The sequence below is a fragment of the Aplysia californica genome, unplaced genomic scaffold, assembly GCF_000002075.1.
Source record: "Aplysia californica isolate F4 #8 unplaced genomic scaffold, AplCal3.0 scaffold00041, whole genome shotgun sequence".
NCBI lineage: Eukaryota > Metazoa > Mollusca > Gastropoda > Aplysiida > Aplysiidae > Aplysia > Aplysia californica.
Window position 1 is genome coordinate 1,067,747 of NW_004797311.1, and position 19,909 is coordinate 1,087,655.

Below are 19,909 nucleotides of genomic sequence, written 5' to 3' on the forward strand. Positions count from 1 at the left end.
TCTCTCTCTCTCTCTCTCTCTCTCTCTCTCTCTCTCTCACACACACACACACACACACATATTTCTTTTCTCAGATCTCTTTTCCCCTTCCTTCTTTCACTGCTTTGTCTGACCCCACCCCCAATATTACCATCAGCTTCATCTTTTGCACTTCGTCCTGATCTTTCATGCGAATAGTCCAGTCATCTGAATTTACACTTTTACCCCAAACTTTTTCTTTTTGTTATCTCTTTTAAGTAAATATTTTCATCTCATGCAACCTAAATTCTAATTAAAGTGATGTACCCGTACACCACATTCCTTGATAATGTAGAGACAGAAATAAAACAATACAAGTAAGTGAAGGACAACTGTTTGTTCTTAAAAGGTCATAACACTGTAAGTCACCCAACAGATTAAAATGGTAAATTGGAACGTTTTAGCTCACTAAGGGTATTATCACAAAGCTATGTGAGCCTTCCCCAGGAGGAGAAAAACAATCATATATATACATGTACATGTATAAGCACTTGAACATAAATTATAGAAGACAAAACAACACGTGTTTCAGCAACATTTGAATCTAATTTATTTACAGTCAGGCAGTTATGTGTGATTAGTGGAAAGGCACTTTTATTGAAATGCTGCCAACAACAGATGTAGCTATTGCTGAATCTGTTGGGAGTTGTTGTCATGATGCAGTAGCTGTTGGGTGTTAGTCTTTTTGACTGATGCAAAGTTGTAGCTGTTGCAGTAGAGGTAGAAATAGTAGCAGTTGTAGCAGTCAAAATAGTCACAGTAGTCGGGGTGGTCATAATAGTCACAGTAGTAATAGTAGTTGGTGGTGGTAGTGGTAGTGGTAGTGGTAGTGGTAGTGGCAGTGGCAGTGGTAGTGGTAGTGGTAGTGGTAGTGGTAGTGGTAGTGGTAGTAGTAGTAGTAGTAGTAGTAGTAGTAGTAGTAGTAGTAATAGTACAGTTCGTGCCTGCTTTAAGCACGCCGGCTTAAAACACGTTTCGGACTCAAGCACGCTCAACGGCTCTTACCGAATTTTTGCTATATAAATTGCACGCCTTTAAGCACGGTAACTTCGGCTTCAAGCACGCTTCATTTACATGACAGTCAATATTTTCATGATGACCCATCGAAGTTCGAACACAGTCTACACCGCAGCGGTGGAGTGTGTCAAGAGAAACACAAAGAACGCAAGTGATGGACTCACACACTCACACGGGCTGAGAGGAAGGCAGATGCACACAGCCGCGCGCGCGGACATAGGATCTAGCCTAGGCCTAGGGCAAAGCTAAACATAACCCCCAAAAAAATAAATACAGAGTCGGGGAGACGAGAAAGGGAGGCTGGCTGCGATTTCACCTTTGACCCTCGCTATCCATTATTCCTGATTGTGTATCAGTATCACGCGCGAGGTGGGATGAAGGCGGTGGTATGAGTGGCACAGAGGGCAGTGGTACGCACAGTCAGTGTGTAGGCCTAGTGTGCTGTATCGTGACTGGCCGTCTAAATTAAGTTTTCATTTCCCATTCGACCACAAAACAAAAACAAACAAGCAAAAAAAACCCTACCATACCGGGTGTCTAAATAACAGTGCACACTTTTGCGGGACCGCTATAGGCCTACTTACAAACAAAGGGAAATAGCACGGGAAATTTTCTACATGAATATATCTCTGGATTATGTCTACTTCGCACTCAAGCACGCTTCGGCTTTAAGCACGCTTAAGCTTTCTCCCGACGACCGTGCTTAAAGCCGGCATTGACTGTAGTAGGGCCCAGTAGTAGTAGTACGTAGTAGCAGTAGAAGTAGCGAAGTAGCAGTAGTAGTAGTTGTAGTTGTAGTACTAGTAGCAGTATTAGCAGCAGTAGCTGTTGGGCATTTGCCTCTTTCACTGATGTGAAGGTGTAGCAGCAGTGTAGGGGAGGAGTAGGTGGTAGTAGCAGAAGAGCTTTCTGTTGTAAATTATATGTTTATCTGTCCCTGTCGTTTCATGCAAGAAACATTCTGAAATTATGCAGAGCCCAAAAAAGTGAAATTATGCGATTCAGTTAATGTTAACAAAGAATGATAAAAGAAAATAATCAGAAATTAAGCAAAAAATGATCAAATTTTGCTAAATTATGTGGGGTGCATAAAACCTGGGGACAGGTTTATCCATTAACCCTATCGTCTGCACTGGAGTCATTTTGTGCCCTCGGGGTTGTATTCTTCACATTTTAGAATACTTCTAGTTCAAAGATCTCTTTGAAACTTTCAGTATGTCTCAAAAATTCATTTTGACAGACTGCTATGCAAAGCGTATGGATCGGATTAATGAGAAAGTTTTCTCTTTGGAAAGTGGTGCACAGAGTTCCCCACGTCGTATGGATACAATAGTAAAACACGACGTATGGATAGGGTTAAGAGGTAAAGACTTCATTAGCGGTGTTTCAATGTTTGAACAGAGATCTCTGTCACGTCACAGGCCAACAGATTTCAACCTAACATGGACAGTTCCATAGAAATAAGTGCTTACTAGTACTCAGTTCATAATCTTAGAGGAACAAAACTCTGGCTATAAATTAATGTGCTGAAAATTCATATAGGTACAAGAATTTAATTGTGACATCATCTAAAAGCGAAAAAGGTAAAATCCAATTTCCACGAGTGTTTTTGTAATATGAGCATAGTAGTAGTAGACACATTACTGTACTGCCACAACAAAACATGGAAACATTTGAGGGTGACAAAAGAGAAAAGAATAATCCTGTATCAAGTGACTCTCATATGTGCACTTTTGCTTTTTTTCTCTGAATATTCTTTTTTTTTTCAAAGCCAAAACTTTTTTAAACTCTTAGGTATCATAAGTAAAATACCAGTGTAGATGAGCGGGTGATGACATTACATTAGTAATATGACTTCTTAAAAGACATGCATTTTAAGCAAACAATTCACACAAAACATAACCTCGATCTTGATTACACAAAAAAAATTGTATTCAAACTTTGAAAAGGGCATCCTCATATATATATAGAAAATAAAGTAGGGGTGCATTTAATCTGGTTTAAGAAAACAAACAACTCCTTTATGAATACTGCAACAAGAGGTGCAAACGGGTAGTGACTTAGAATTTTCAGTAAAACATATTACAATTGAGAAAGATATCTCCCCTTTCAATAAAGCTTTTAAATAAACTTCTCATAAAAAGTACAAAATGTCAAATTCATAAAAGGCGGAGCCTTTATGATTTAAAGAAAAATAATTTAGAGTCATGCATGATATTTGCAAGTTCTCTTTCCACTGCACTGATCCCTTTCTAAACTGGTTACATACATATAGTCAAACCTGTCCATGAACCCGCCCATGTTGATGAGAAATGTGATCATATTAGACAATGTAATTATGAAGAAAAAACACAAGGACAGAGTACGAAGTGGTTTTTTTTTTGTACAGAGGTGATTGTCATGGATATGCAGTCATTAGAGCAGGTTCCACTGCATCATATCAATAATTTCACAAATGCATGCTGCAATATATAATAAATGTAGGTAAGAAGGTAGACTTCTTGTCACAAATCTACACTAAGTGTCTACTAATATCAGAGTTGCACACCCACCAGCATTTGGTTTAGTACTCAACAAATAAAAAATGGGTAATCTGGCTCAAAAATTCATAATATGGCCATGGATAGCCTTTGTCCTTGAGGTGTCAAGGACACAGTAGGTTCAAGGATGAATGTGGCATAAACAATGGTATGGTGAAAAAGGTAGTGGTAGTCAATTTGAATCTTGTCAGCCATTAATCCTGAATATGATCCACATTTTAAATTCTCTCACTGGCCTAGACCATCATCCACAATGCAAAGCACAAACATTTTTCCAACATGCAAAGCACAAACATTTTTCCAACATCTTATCAAACTAATGTTTGCTTTACTCCTGGCTTTAACAAAACAGATGATTTCACAAGGCAAAGCAGTACAGTATAATCCACTTATATCAACAGCCGATTTATCAACATTTTGATATATCGACATATTTTCCAATTACGAAATTTTTCCTTCAACATTTTCACGAAGCAATTTCTCTTGCATTGACTTTTTCTGGCCAACTCTGCTTTATCGACATGCTTCCTGGGTACCTGGCAAAGCCCATGAACATAAATGAGGGGAAAAGCCACGCCAACGATCAACGCATTACTTCTTCATTAAGTCCACATACCCGCGAAGTAGCCTATATTGATACACCAGACTTAAGCACTTTAGTAGGTCACGTAGGGCCTACACAGTGTAGTCTCCAACACAGCACAGTGCCTCACAGACATGAGGCATCACCCCCCTAGCCCCACTCCCAACTGCTCACTTCCCTTCCCCATCCCATTCTCAGTCTGTCGCTGACAAGTGCTGCGGTCAGCGAGTCAGTGCCTCACCTTTCCATTTTCCCCCGCAAGCGGCCATAAACAGGCCTTACAAGGATGCTACAACAACGTTTGCGTTGCTCGGTCCTTGGTACCGTAACTCCACCCACCTTCCCTCTGCCTCTTGTTAGTTTCACTGTGTAGTTGTGAAAGCCTACATCATCTTCGTGGAGCTAGAGATCTATTCTTAGCTTCACGTCTTCACTCACGTTCATTCTCTCTAGTGTTGTCTTTTTACTGCTGACCTCCCCTTGTTTTTTTCCTCTTTGGCTATATATTTTCATTTATAGATTTAGACATTTTTGTCTATATAGACATCAAATCCACTTTCCAAAACATGTCGATATAAGCGGATTATACTGTACATATGTACTGAACAAGTAAGCTCTGTGCACAGGTGTTTAAAGTTAGACTAGTTAGACTGCTGCACATGACGTAGTGATGTAGACTATCAGAGTTTGCTGTTTTTCCTAAGATGCCAGGAGGGTGGGAATCAGTAGGCATAGCAGAAAGGCAAACAAATTTTAAAAAATCAAAATCAAGAGAGTTGCGAATGTAATGGCATTACATTTAAAAAAACCAAACCCACAACAATTCTGCCTAAATGATAATGATGAGCAGACCTGTAAATTAAATATATATACATGTCGTTTCGAAGGGTGAACTTCACAATAAAACTTCCTAGAAGTAGAAACAAAGACGATTACAAGAATAATGGATCACACAAGCCATTCAAAAAAAAAAAAAATACAGTACTGTATAAATCAATGGAGAAAGAAATAGGCAGAGTCAGCTCTTTATTCACTTTTAGGAATCACTAAAAAAAAGATTTAATAAAACAACATGAATAAAAGAAGGAAGAGAATTCTAAGAAAAAAATAGGAAACCTGCAGAGTGAGTAAAACAATACCGGTATGAAAAATGCAGAACTAATAGTAATAATGTAAACATGCACACAAACAAAAAAGTGGCAGTGACACTATAAGGTCAAGTAAATTCCAACTAAAGTAGAATTTTCTTCAAATACTGGAATCATATTTGCACTTTAAAGGGATTTGTAAGGGTGAGCTCAGATTAATAAATGCACCGGGTAAAAGACAAATGAATCTACACAAAACACTCCCAACTTAGCTGAACAAGACAAGTGAAAAAGAGCACTGGGCATTAGATGGTAGTGAAAAACCTGTGTATTTTGTAAGTTTCAAAATTAATGTTTATTTGGTCCAGAAACAAAACTAAAATACATGCTAGGACAAAATGTTACTGGGCAAATTGATTTTAGTTTTAGTAGAGGTTTTATGGTGCTCACAACTGCATAAAAGGACTAAATTATTTTTAAAAACAAGATGCATGGAAAACTTAAATAAATTTTTAGATCATAACTCAGATTAAAACATAGTTGAAAGTTGAATAAGGCCTCAATATCTGGGAAAAGCAACCTTTCATTCCCATTGGTATTTTCATAAAATATTTAGGTAGGTAGTCCTTCATTGCCTAAGATGATGATGAAATCCTGCCGCTCATCTGTGGACGCGCATGCAGCTGTGCAATCTGATCTTGGATGTACAATGTCTGTTGCAGTGGGGACACTGGAATGTTATGGTTGGGGAGGTTGGATTATGTCTCCTCTCTTCTGATAGTCAGCTTCTCCCTATAGTAGTTATCGCTGTTTCTGCTGGCAAGGTGGACAGCCCTGCGCAAGGCATTTCTTTTGGTGGCAGTTCTTTCAAGTTCTTTGGGGGTAACTTGCACAAACTGGAGGTTTGCCTTTATCGTGTCTTTGAAATGCTTTTTTGGCCTCCTCTCGGGACAAAATGTTTATAACCAGTTTATTTACCGACACCAGATTATGCATTACACAGAGATGTTAAAGGTTTGTGATAACACCGGTGTCATTCATTGCAAAATTAAACATTTTTTAAAAACCTGAGGCCAACAAAATGTAAAACTTGCTGGGATGATTTTCCAGTTGTCTTGTAGATATGAGAATGTAAGAACTTAAATGAAAGGTTAAACTTGATTTACAGAATTCTTAGCGTACCCACTTCTCATTCCCAAACTAGCTATGAGAAGAGACAATTCAATTGTTATGCTGCTTGATGTAAACCATAATAATAATGAAGACTTCTTAATCAGGGTTTGCATGCCAAGTTGTTTGATGGAGAGAATGTAGTCTGAATGCTATGTGGACTTGAGAGACAAATATTATGATTATGTACTAAAACAACTGAACATACATGACAAAAAAATGGGACCACTGGCAAAGGAGAAATGTTTGTTGACAATTTAAAAAGGTATTTATGTATGTCTTGAAGAATACATAGCATTTATTAACACTGACATACTGGTATGCAAATAATTTTCTTTATATAATAAATTTCATTTCAAATCCATTTCAAAACAATAGTTCCCAAGCAGACTACGCTATATATTCATCAATGCCTTTCACCCCTGGCAGGGTATAGGCCACATACAAGCTCCTTCCATTTATCTCTGTCCTGGGCTATCCTTCCTAGCTCGTTCCAAGTGAGCTTCATCTCTCTCATGTCCCTTTCCACAAATCTCCTCCAAGTTTCCCTTGGCCTACCCCTGCCTTGTGCTCCTTGTGGGTTCCACTGCAGAGACTGTCTTCTGATGTTTCCGCTGGGACGCGATGTATTGCTTCTTTAATAAATTAATGAAATCTTCAAACAGCAGTGATCCCCAAAAGAGAGGAGGACCCCTTGCACATTATTTGTGAAATTTCAAGAATGAGTCCACGCCCAGACAATAATGAGTCACAATAAATATAAGCCCCTTACTGCAGAACTTTGAGGGTGTACCTTTAGCTAGACCTGACCCTTAGTCGACAGTTGTGACATGAGAGAGAGAAAGATCTGGACAAAAAAAAGTTGAGCAAGTAGGCTACAAAGAAATTATGCCACCCTTTCACAAAGAGGCAGTGGTATTGCAATGGAACCCAATAGCAGAGGGGAGCTGCAGCCCGCGGGCAGTTTTGCATACAAACATAACTCAAAATTTTGCATTTTCGTTTTTTTCCCTAAACTGATAGTGTAAAATGTCCCGCATCTATCTTGATGGGTCTTGTGGCCTTATCTTTTTAAAATGCAAAGATATTGAAGAGGTTTGCAGGCGTAATAACTTGACGACATAGAAAACTGTCTTTGAATACTGTCGTATATTGACTTACGACCGAGTAGCCAATGTAATTCGGTTCCATAGGGGCATATGTCTTACTTACGACTGTTTACAATAATGCTTAATCGCAGACTGCTATTCTTTTTTACTTAGTTGGAACAACACTTACGATTTATGCACATTCAGAATATTCTCATTCTAAGATAATGGATAGGGGCGGGTATGAGCAAGACGAGGGTGGTGTTAGGCCATGTCTGTGTGGTCTAATTCGCTGGGATTACCTGGCAAGCCACAAGAACATGAAATGAGTGTAGAAACTCAGTGTAGTGAGTGTAGAAAATAAAGGCGCACAGGGGGTATTAAAAGAGACGCGAAATTTGAACCGGCCTTCCGAGCTGTGACTTATGCTGAGCAGGGATCGACACGACTGGTGGGTCGAGACAGTGGACGGAGCTCCAAATCTGCAAGACCCACACACATCATTCCCGCTCGAAACTGTATTGCACACAACCATAGATCGAGTAGAATCTAGATCTAGGATTAGATCTAGCCCTTGTCATCTCATTACAAGCTATTTCGGCTCTCATTTGACGTGTGGCGTGGGGGCCAGGCGGGATCGTGATCGTTAAGACCTTAGGCTAAGCTAGACCTATAATCTATGCCTAGATCTAGTTGTAGTAGTCCAGATCTAGGGGTTTTGCGGTGATGGCTAGCAGGTCAAAACTGGCGATGGGCCCCAGTATCAAGTATAATGTGCGCAAACCGTTTGCTGGGGAGTGGGACGTTGAGGCTAAGTTGCAGAAGGTGGCAAAACTGAACCACATGGAAGCCGGTTTCATCCCATTGTACCTGGAGTGGGGAGCTCTAGCTGTATATCTAGAGATGAGCGTAGAAGAAAAGGCGTAAATCCACACGGGGAACGAGTTAATCGATGTCTGCGCGGACACTACGTGAGTGGAGAAGGGTTAGTGGGGAGACTCAAATCGTGGATTTGAAGGCAGCCTACCTGCAAATTCAGGTGAGCCCAGAGCTTTGGAGATTTCAGCTGGTGACATCCAAGGGCCGAACCTACTGTTTGACGAGGTTGGGGTTTGGATTGAACTCTGCACCTCGCATCATGACAAAGGTGCTGAAGACAGTGCTTAGCCAGTCCCAAGAGATCCAAAAGGCCAAAAGCTCATATATTGACGATATACTGGTGGACGTGTCCATGGTGAACTCCGAGGGTGTGATTTCACACTTGAAGTCATATGGGCTGGAAGCTAAACCCGCAGCACAGTTGGAGGGTGGGTCGGCACCAGGTTGAAGTTGACGAGGGACGAGAATAGGTCACTGGTGTTCGGGCGGAACGCAGAGGTACTGAAGGCGGACAGAAAGCTGAGTAAACGGGAACTGTTCTCAATTTGCAGGAAGTAGGTGGGGCACTACCCTGTAACCGGATGGGTATGCCTGGCTTGCAGCTTTGTGAAGCGTCAGGTCGAGGGACGAACCGGCTAGGACGACTATGTTGGGGACAGGGCGCAGTCAGTGATGGAGGACATTGTGAAGCAAGTGGCACAGCACGACCCAGAGGGAGGAAAGTGGAAAGTGGGACCCCACCTCCTCGTGTTGTTGAACCTCCATCAGCTGACGATGCGGTGATCGATGATAGGCTGGGAAATTGTTTCGAGCTACTTACAAAATCTACTAGTCAAGATAACGATCGAATAGCTAATTGAATTTATACATTCACTAGTTTTATAGCCAGGTTTTGAAAAAATTGTGAGATTATAATTATAACTAGAGCTAGGTCTAGATCTAGACAATTTCCCAATCTATCCACCGTTTTTTCCTCCTTCTCTAGTGAATGTGACAGTGCTGCTGACACTCAAATAGACAATGACAGTGTAAATGAAAACCTATGGAATGATCAAGTCAATCAAGAATGGGTCGAAATGACTCCCCCAGAAGTGTGTGATATTCCTGTGAATTTCACTGCCCGGAATGCAGGACAGGCACAGAATATTCCGGATGATGTGACGGAACCTATTCATTTCTTCGGACTGTTCGTAACCGACACATTGCTCACAGAAAATGTGAAACAGACTAATAAGTATGCTAAAGACTTTCTTGAACGTCAGGATGTGGTTCAACATATGGCTGAAAAAAAAAACATTCAAGACATCATTTGTGGCCTGAAAAAGGCATTCAGTTGTGCGACTTCAAAAAGTACATTGGACTTCTGTTTGCGATAGGAATGGAGAGGAAGAAAACCCTTAATGACTATTGGACAACAAATCCAATCATTCACACGCCCCTTTTTGGACAGACCATGTCAAGGGACAGATTCCTTTTAATTTGTCGGTTTATGCACTTGGATAACAGCACCACCGAAATTCCACACGGCGAACAGGGGTTTGACCCTTGGGCTTAGCGTACAAGAAACCATGCGTCCCAACAGCCCTCTCTGACAGAAATCTGTGAGGCTGGGTTCTCGCGTGCCATTCGCTCGCCGCATTGTTCGCGCGAAACTCAATTACTCAATTAGGTGCAAGGCCTATTGTCTTACCTTGTGTGTAGTGTGTAGTTGGCCTATTAGTGTGCGTGTGCATGCATTTAACGCAACGCACTTGTTACCGGTACTAGTTGCCTATTCTTGTACCAGTATTACAGTAAGATTTCTTCACATTGTGTTCTTACATTATACTAAGACTAAGATAGATTAGTTTTGAATGTGTAGGCCTACAAAGTGAATTTCCTGACGGACAAAAAGTGTGTGTCTGTAAGGGCCATCATGACAAAAAAGTGTTCCATACGGATGCTCCTCAAAGTATGACAGTAAAAGAGGATCGGACAAGGACGTCAGTGTGTATTCCTTTCCTACTGACCCCAAGCAATGTAAGAATTGGGTCGACAGCATACCAAGGCACAACTGGAAACACAATGAAGTAACTTGGCATTTGGGCGTTTGCAGTAGATCTATACACTGACCACCTGGTGCTCCTATGATCAGAAAATCTAGGTTTCCATCTCCAGTGGCTAAGTGAGTAGTGAGTTTAGACTCAAGCAATGTCAAGCAAGTGTCGGTGACACGGGGATCAGAAGATACGTGGTCACTGGAGTGTGTCCTTGAGCAAGACACGACAACCCTAGCTCAAAATACAGGGCGCTGCACAGTGGCGACCGACGGTGGCATTGTTTGTAAACTGTTCTGTATTTGTGTAATAGCGTGTATTTATGTGTGTATTTATGCATGTATGTATTTATGTATGTACATATTTATAATTATGTATGTATGTTTGCCATTGTAAAACAAAGTGCCCTTCTGGGACAAATAAAAAGTGTCATTTATTTTTTATTTTTTTTTAATGCTGCTCATTCAAGAACAACACAAAACTCCACCAGTGACTTCAAAGGTCGGAGTATGGATATGATTGAAGCCGCTGACTTGCTCTGCAATGCAAACATCAGCAATTTTCGATAAAAACTTTGTCATTTCTTAAAAACTGCAACAACACATGATGGTGTAGTTGCAACGGATGAAGATAAAATAAAGCTTACAATCCTCAGCTCTCAGCATAAAGGACCTATACATGGATGCTGCATCTATATATGCAACTGTTTGCAAGTGAGGATGATACAATTGAAGCTCTTCACTTCTTTACAAATTCAGTTTCAAAACTCAGTCGAGCTCGGTTGGCTACAATCATGAGACGATTTGTGGACACTTTTAAGTTAGATCTCGTTGTGTCTAAGAAAACCCTCACATGCATTGCCAACATCTCCCTGAAAAGGTTGAGAACAGCAGCAACAGTCAAGACTGTGGATCGAGTAGGAAGGCAAAGAAGCTCTCGTCCAAATCAACAAAGGCAGCACATAAGAGTGGATTGTGGAACCTATAAACTATAAAGGAGACAAATATATGCATTTTTCAATGGATGTGAGTTGCTGATTTTTTAATTAATTAATTTTATTTATTTATTTTATCAAAACTGACGGCGGAGCAAAGGAAGACATCATGAACAGACTCGGCAAGGCAAGATCTGTACACAGAAGCATGATCAACATCTGGAAGTCAGGACAGTTTAGTATACAAACCAAGTTAAAGCTGTATAACAGCTGTGTACTATCCACACTCCTATTATATGGAGCTGAATGCTGGAGGATGACTGATCATGACCGTGCCAAGCTATCTTCTTTTCATACAACCAGCTTACGCCAAATCCTCAGAATCTTCTGGCCCAACAAGATATCCAACACAGATCTGTTATGTAAATGTAGGCAAGAGGACATGACAACCATAATAAAAAGGAGGAGGTGGAGATGGATTGGACATGGTCAGAGAAGAGAACAAGACTCTATTGTGAAGACTGCCCTCCACTGGACACCCGAAGGACCTCGCAAAAGGGGCAGACCCAAAGTGACCTGGAGACGCACAGTAGAGTCTGAAATAAAGTCCTGGAATCATTCATGGGGAACGCTGACCAAGATGGCCCAAAACAGACAGAGCTGGAGATCCTTTGTTGCTGCCCTAAACGCCAGATGGCGTAATGGGTAGTAAGTAAGTAATTTATTTATTTATCTATCTATTTTGTTATTTTTCTCGTTTAATTAAATGTCTTTCTAGCGCAAGTTTACTATGTTTTTGATGAAAAAGTAGGCCTATTCAAAGAAGAAGTACTCGATACGGTACCTTTCACAGGGGGCTGCCCAGTTTGACATAGGCCCAGTTTGTCACAATTGCATTTAAATATGTAGATCTAAGTATTGATTACAGTCATAATTACAACACTTAAAACACTTCAGTCGTAACTTAAGTTGGTTTTTTTATTCTCCACATTCAAATTGGTATTGTAATTGTAAAGATAGTCCCTTTTATATATATATATCAATTCAGCTAGTGTTCATATTTCTTCCCTTTTGTGTATGCAAATCAAAGCACTGTAAAATTCTGTAAAATTTGAACAAGGGGTGTTCTTTCGTTGAAAACAGTAGAAAAATAAAATTCAATTCATACCAGCAATCAATCATTCATTTACTCTTATTGAGAGTGTCAGTGATAACTTCCATCATGCAGGGCACAGTCGAGGCGGGGTGGCCTGTGACAAAGTGGGTCTGTGACAAACTGGCATGCTTCCCTTTCAAAGATTACATATTATTACTATCTCCAGTGTATAATTGCCACAACAGTTTCTTTGATATCTAACTACTCTGCAAGCCAATTATTCTGTATTTTCTTACATGTTTTCAGCAAACTAAAACATCTTTATGGTTTATCACACCAAAGTGAAACGGAAGCCCAGCTCACTTAGAATTCTACTTTAATACCAGAAAGTATTGGTCACTTCCTGCTCTACAGAAACTCGATCAATGTAAAATCATGCTTGTCTTTTGAGACATATTCAGTTTGTTTTTCCATTGGCTAGATCTATGTTTTCTTTCCGATTAGCGCCATCAAGTATTCCCTGTATTTATGTTTTACCAGCAAACATTGTAGTCAAAGACCTATTGATGAAAACATTTTTTTGCGTTTTGTCACTCATAGATCTAGATTCAAGATCAAGGTCTAAGATCTGTATTTTTCTTTAGTTTCAAGTTTCTCACCACACTTGTACAAGTGCGGATAGATTTGAAGCCCATTCCTGTTCAGCAACATCCTGAATAAGGAAGGGGTGGGGTATTAAATGATCAGCGTTTGAACTTTGACGATGATAGTTCACCCCAAGTACATGTAATTGGAAGCAATGTATCGGATGTTCTACATTAATTAGTGTTAACCTATAAAATTTGTGTTTGTGTGTGTGTGAGAGAGAGAAAGAGAGAGAGAGAGAGAGAGAGAGAGGAGAGGGGGGGAATAGAAGGGGAGAGGGTGGGTGTGTTTCTCTACCGTTTGCCTTTCGTTGCATGCACAGCCGAGCCGCATGCACACCGAGGCTGCCAGTCAGCCCTCCAGTTTCGCCTCGCCGCATGGTTTCTTGTACGCTAAGCCCTTGGGTCAAAGTGTGATACATTTTAGACAGCCTGAATAGAGATTTCAACAACACGTTCTAGACAGCTTGAATAGAGATTTCAAACACTACTACACGCCTAGCCAGACTGTATCGATTGATGAGTCACTGATTGGGATGAAAAAGAGAACTGTTTATCAGCAACACCTCAGGATATACCGCCATGCTCGATTCGGGATAAAGAAATTCGAACTTTGCGACGTCAGTGAGTATGTGATGCACGTCACATTATTCGCAGGGAAGGATTTTGACCTCCGATGTCGACAAGGCCAGGCTCATGCTGTCGTCATGGAGTTGATGACAGCAGCCCTACTCCTGCACAAAGGGTATCATCTGTTCACGGACGAGTTTTATACTAAACCTGCCCTGGCAGAAACCCTGCTGCAAAGCCAAACATTACCGACGGGTCCAGTCAACCGGATGTCTGTGGGTCTTCCTCGGGGACTCTCTGATACTCTCGAAGTGGGGGGTACCCGATATAAACAGAAGGGCCACATGCTTGGCATTGCATTTAGGGAGAAAAAAACTCAGAGGCAACCAGTGCTTCTCCTCAGCACAGGACACTCTGCCGAAAACAAAACTAAGACCATTTACCACAAGGAGGTCAGAAAGCCAACCATGATTTTTTATTACAATAAATATATGGACGAGGTGGATTTGAGTGACAAGAAGATCTACCACTATGTTGCAAAAAGGGCCACCCATTGCTACTGGGTCAAGATCTTCTTCAACTTGTTGGACATGGCACTCCTCAATGTCTATGAACTGTACAGAGTGGCGCGGCCTGAACCTACTCAACAAGCAGCCTTTCGTTCTTGCCATCATCGAAGCCCAGTGCAGACCATCGGTACCAGCTGCACCTCCACCAGGGACCCCCAGACAAACACCAACTACCCAACCAGGAGTGCACAGGCTATTTCTGTTGGATGGCAAGAAAGAAAAGAACTGTGTGGTCTGCAGTAAAACATGTCCTGCAGGGAAACGCAAACCACGACCCCGACACTGGTGTCCTGTTTGTGAACTTAGAGTACATTAGAGGTGTGAGGATAAGTTTTCTCATCCAGGACCCAGTCCGATAGGGACAGAAGAGGAAGCTCTAGATAAATGTGGGGTCAGTAGTATAAAAGCAATAAATCAAGAACAATACTAACCATTCAGTCGCCAAGATTTTTTTTTTTCATTATTGCTGTTGGTCCTGTACGTTTTCGTTCGATAGTGCAGGTGTATGTTTTCATTCTGTAGGCTACGTTTTCTTTCCTTTTTATTATTCAGAATACCTTGAAAATTTTGGTGTACTCATCTTAATCTCTATTTTACCTGCAATGTGGATTTAATTTCCATTCAAAATATAGTGTGGTATGAGTCGTGGCTGTTTTCGGGGCGCAAGTTACACTTGTTACATAATGCATTATTTTGCTGGAATCTCTAGGGAAGTGGGGCAAAAAAATCATTTTTAAAAATATTAAAGTAAATGCCTCATATCATACATATTTGGAAAGGAAATTGAATTCTCTACATGAAAAAAAACATACAAAAGCAATTTGAAGCAATGCTTGGCTTCTGGGAGGTATCTCAAAATGATCTGTACTTGTTACACGTGGCGGCCATATTGAATTCATAATTAAATCAACTTTTTTTTCTGCAAACCTGTATAAGAATATTTTTATTGAATTCCTGGTCCAATTCCCTACACAAAAATATATGATAGTTATTATGGACAAAAACCCAATTCTATTAAGTTATGGCCATTTGCCTACACCCACTGTATTTTCTAAAAAATCCCTCAGCACTGGTAGATTTTCTTGCAGCAGTAATAGGGTTAATAGGTGAGCGGGGTGGTGAACCAGAAGAGCGCCAAAAGAATGACAGGCGTTTCCCACTACGGGCAAGGAGGGCCCCATTGTGGAGGACAATTATGTCCTGGGATAACTGTAACGCGAAGGAAATGGGGGGTGAGGGGGGATGAAGAGAGCTTGGTTTGGAATGGGGCGTCAGGACTGTCTTGAATATCCCCCCCATGTTTTGTGTTCAGTACTATCAAGATGGGATAACCAGGGCCGTCTTCCCCACGTTTTATGTTCATGATTGTAATATTGGGTTAACCTGGGGTGACACATGGTTTGAGCATCTTACGATGGTGCTTTAGACAGTTCAACAAGTGTAGCATCAACTTATGTTCGTGGTCCGTAATTGATTACTACCCCGACGTGTATTCTCTTTATGTGGGGTGTTGGTTTTCACTGTACTGATCAATGAGATCAAGAGGGCGTGTGGTCTAATTCGCTTCGATTACCTGGCAAGTCACAAGAAGGTGAAAGGAATGAACAAACTGCATGCAATACTGCCCGCGAGTCCTGACTGATGGAACTGTTAACAATTCATGTCCCCCTCCCTGCTTGGAGTTCATATCTAACAGGTAATAAACCAACAAGTCCTGGTATTCTACATTTCACATTAACACTGGGCAATACAAACAGAATAGATACATGGCTCACTAAACTTCTATAAGACCATATTCTGCAAAATTCTGGAATAATATGCATTGCAAATCTGTAAATAATTTAGAGTCATGAAAAAATATTTTGACATAGCTTACTTAATTGTATATTGTTATATAAAACAATGCCAATAATATCAAAACAATAAGTTTTTGAGGTTCTTTTTTCAAAGACGACCCAAAGCATATTAATATTACAGTAGTCTCCCCCTAAACGCACGGTGTACCAGAGGGCTCCTTAGCGTGTGTTTACACGGAGCGTGCGTTAACATGAACCTTTGCAAAGGGAGGAAGGGACACAGTCATTTCATTGCTTTGATATTCTAGTGACCTCCCATTGGGGTGGGGGTCACTTTGGGCTGATAATGCGACAACACATGACTGTTTTGTGAAGGATTCCCCGACTGCGGTACTGCGCTTAGGAATACAAAGGCGTTTGGAGGGGGGAGAAAGACAGACTAAATGTAAAGAATATGCACTATAAAAAGTCGGGAACAGATAGCCTAAGGGGAAACTGTTGGGGATAGTCATAGTCATAGAGACGGCGGTCCAGTCACATGGCCTTCCAAGCGACCACCCCGACCATAAAGTCATGGACGACATCAGAATCATAGATCTCTACATTCAGAGAAGCATTTCTCTTGTGATTCATTGAACAAGTACATTATAAAAATATAAGTTCTGCGAGCGCAGCTGATTAGGCTAACTTGGCTAATCTTAAATCCTATAGGGGCCTGTCTAGTGTTTTACAGCATTCACGCGTGTTGCGCATCAGGCCTAGGTCTAACTAAACATTACATGCAGTCACCCAAACACCAGTCAGAAACCTTCTTTCAAAGATGCATTTCCAGTGACCAATCAAAAAGCAGTTTATAATGCAACAAGTAAAAAGTTAGTCTGATTTCCGCTGTTTTGCTTTTACAGGTGTTGACAGTCTCTCCTCAATCAATTCACAACGTGCTACAGTGTACGAGCGCCCAAACTTCTCGAAATCCTTTTGACACCACAGAGCAAATAGTTGAGGTACAACCAGCAAAGTCAGGTGGATGCTCCAGAACAACAGAGCCTCTGGCCCAGACACAGGAGACTGGAGATCTTTTTGGGTGCGGTGATGGCAGGAGCCCCATATGTAGGTCACCTGAGCCTTTACAAACCAAACAAATACAAAAATTATGGTACGCACTTCATGACGTTATGGACTGAAAGCAAAAAACAATATGCTTACTTTCCGAAGGTAATACCAGTAAAACATTTCTGACGATGTGATGATCATGCCATAAGTACAAAAACCTTGACACTATTTTCATTATAAATGGGACCACAAAATCAATGCAAACATTTCCATGGTACAAAGAACAACTAAGTCTTCAAGACATAACTACACTTTTGATGCCTCAAACTCAGAATATCTCCAGAAACCCTCAACAAGCACTAAATGGAATTTTTTAAGACATACTACATAAATGTGAGGCATCGTGTTGAAATCAGGCGCTCGTCAAGTTAATGAAATCTGAGAAATTGGCATTTTTTGGCCAGTTTGGACACTTTTTTCACATTTGTTTTTTGGCTCAGCATCTTCTATGTCATTTCAATAACACTTTAAAGTGTCGATTTTATGGAAAAACATTGATTAAAGGCGCAAAAAATATAAATTTTAAGTTTCCCAGGGTTCTCCAGCTATGGAATTCATCAAACTTAGGCGGCCATTTTCTCTCTATTTTTACCTCTGAAACCAGGCGACCCCTACCTCCTTCAATCGCAAATATCTCAACTTCTATTGAAGATAGATGGTTACTTTTTTCGCTGAAAGCAAGACAAACGAACAAGTTATAACTCACTCACGCCATTACCTGTGTCGGTAATAGGCAACAACCACTCACCGCCACTACCGCACCCCTGTCAGTCGCGTATTATTCTCTTTATTTCTACTAATTGCCGACACATATCTGGCAACGGCATAGCCGAATTACTAGAGTAACATCCCTTTGACAACTCAGAGCAGTTTCACTTTATTAGAATGATTTCCCTTGAAGTACTGCCTATATTTATAACAAGAGTTCCCTTTGTCTCTTTTCTGGGTTTTGTTTTTAACGTGGGCGGCAGCCGAAGTCAACCAAACGCTAACTTGATACTCATGCCGATATGAATTGAAAATGGCACTTAATTTTAGAGATTCTGAACCCATGAGTCAATGAACTCAGATTCAGATGATGAAGTGCAAAATAATGGTAGTGATAGTAGTTTGAGATGAGAGAAAGAGGTACATCACCTGTCGACAGCAGTAGGCTGGTACTAATACTAGTACTAGATCTAGTATTAGAGTCTAGTACTACGACAAATGATTCAAGCGGTGACGCTTGAAATAGTGTAGCCTAAGTCATCATAAACTTTTCAATTTAGTATTCTTTGTTTCGTTATATATTTCTGTGTGTATTATAGGACAGAAAGAGCAACACTCTCACCAAAACTACAAAAATATTGTACTCGCTAGTTTGGCCCCAAAAAAAAGTTTTAGTCTTCAAAATGTGTCATTTTCTGAAGACCTATAAAACATGAACAAAATAACTTAGTGTCAAAATTCTTTCTGTTCTGTAAAGCTCAACATCTCCTTCTGAAACTGGCCAATTTTTATACATCTAACATAAATAGGTACAGAGTAACTGGATTTTGAAAAAGGTTAAAAAAAAGCTGGCAGGCAGCGGTTTGGTCTGAGCAAACGCGCCGGCAGCGAGTGAGTTAAGATGATACCAATAACTCCATATCCTATCCCCGTCGTTTTATGCAAGAAAAATTCTGAAATTATGCAAACTGAGCCCAAAAATGTGAAATTATGCAATTCTATTAATTTTAACAAAGAATGATAAAGGAAAATAATCAGAAATTATGCCAAAAAATTATCAAATTTACTCAATTATGCGGGGTGCATAAAACCACGGGGACAGATATGCCCAAATATTGACCAGCACCTGATTCCACCGCGTCGTGACACAAATGATCTGCCACTTAAACTAACTCTCAAACTGCTATCCCTACCAACTCACCTGTGCTGCAGCCCCAGCATGGATCAGGGACCAGTCAGTCATTCTGTGTGTACCAGGATACACCAAGCCATAGATCGCATAGAGATAATATGCCAGGAACATGTAGCTATATGCCAAGGTCTGCAAAAATAGACCATTTGAAACGTAATGAAAAAGACATGACTCATTCATGTTTGTGATATTTGTGTCCAATGGGATCCACATAAAATTTCATTTCCACATTCACTGTCTCAGATCAGAAGTCATACCATCACACTGTCAAATTCAAATTCAGGGGTAGGTCTGGTAGTTAAAACCAAGGATTCTTAGAACATGGGTCAGAAAAATGCCATTACAAGAGAATGATCAATCATAGAAGTCAAAGTCTAACACAAGGGCAGGCAGAAGAGGACACTTTACTCCTCTCTATAAAAAAAAGTGGTAGACCTAACAACTGCATAGTATTGTAGATCTACAGCTACTACCAGATCAATTATAGTATCATCTTACCTGGAACTTAGGAAAGTTTGAAGGGTCCTTTAAGTAAGGATCATATAAGTTAAGATATGTCTTCATTGCACTGGCATTGCCACCAAGCACAGCCTGAAAAAAAAATTGAGACTTTAAAGAAAATTTTGCTTTTCACATAAAAACAAACATGTCTCTCTCACAGAGAGAGAGAGAGAGAGAGAGAGAGAGAGAGAGAGAGAGAGAGAGAGAGAGAGAGATGTAGGGTGGGGGGAGAAAGGGTAGAGAGTTAGGCAAAGATATAAAATACGAAGACGTCTAAGACATGCAATGAAGGTACATAGTTACTAAAACATGTTAAAAACTACCCATACCATCAGAAATTTCTAATTAAAGAGACATGAACTTTTTG

General features: G+C 40.4%; 1 protein-coding gene and 1 long non-coding RNA gene across 2 annotated transcripts in view; one reads left to right on the forward strand and one right to left on the reverse strand.

Moving 5' to 3' along the window:
- The window catches only part of LOC118477210, a 19,771-nt gene extending 2,580 nt beyond the window's left edge, over positions 1–17,191 (forward strand). The window contains exon 2 of the long non-coding RNA XR_004858220.1: positions 16,934–17,191. This is a non-coding gene — a long non-coding RNA (uncharacterized LOC118477210). The remainder of the gene's footprint in view (positions 1–16,933) is intronic.
- Positions 16,298–19,909, reverse strand: part of LOC101859549 (transmembrane 6 superfamily member 1) — a 12,045-nt gene continuing 8,433 nt past the window's right edge. Inside the window, exons 6-8 of the mRNA XM_005092138.3 lie at positions 19,540–19,632; positions 19,051–19,170; positions 16,298–17,153 (exon numbers count right to left, since the gene is read on the reverse strand). Coding sequence (XP_005092195.1) covers positions 16,902–17,153; positions 19,051–19,170; positions 19,540–19,632 — 465 coding nt within the window. The 3' untranslated portion in view covers positions 16,298–16,901. The remainder of the gene's footprint in view (positions 17,154–19,050; positions 19,171–19,539; positions 19,633–19,909) is intronic.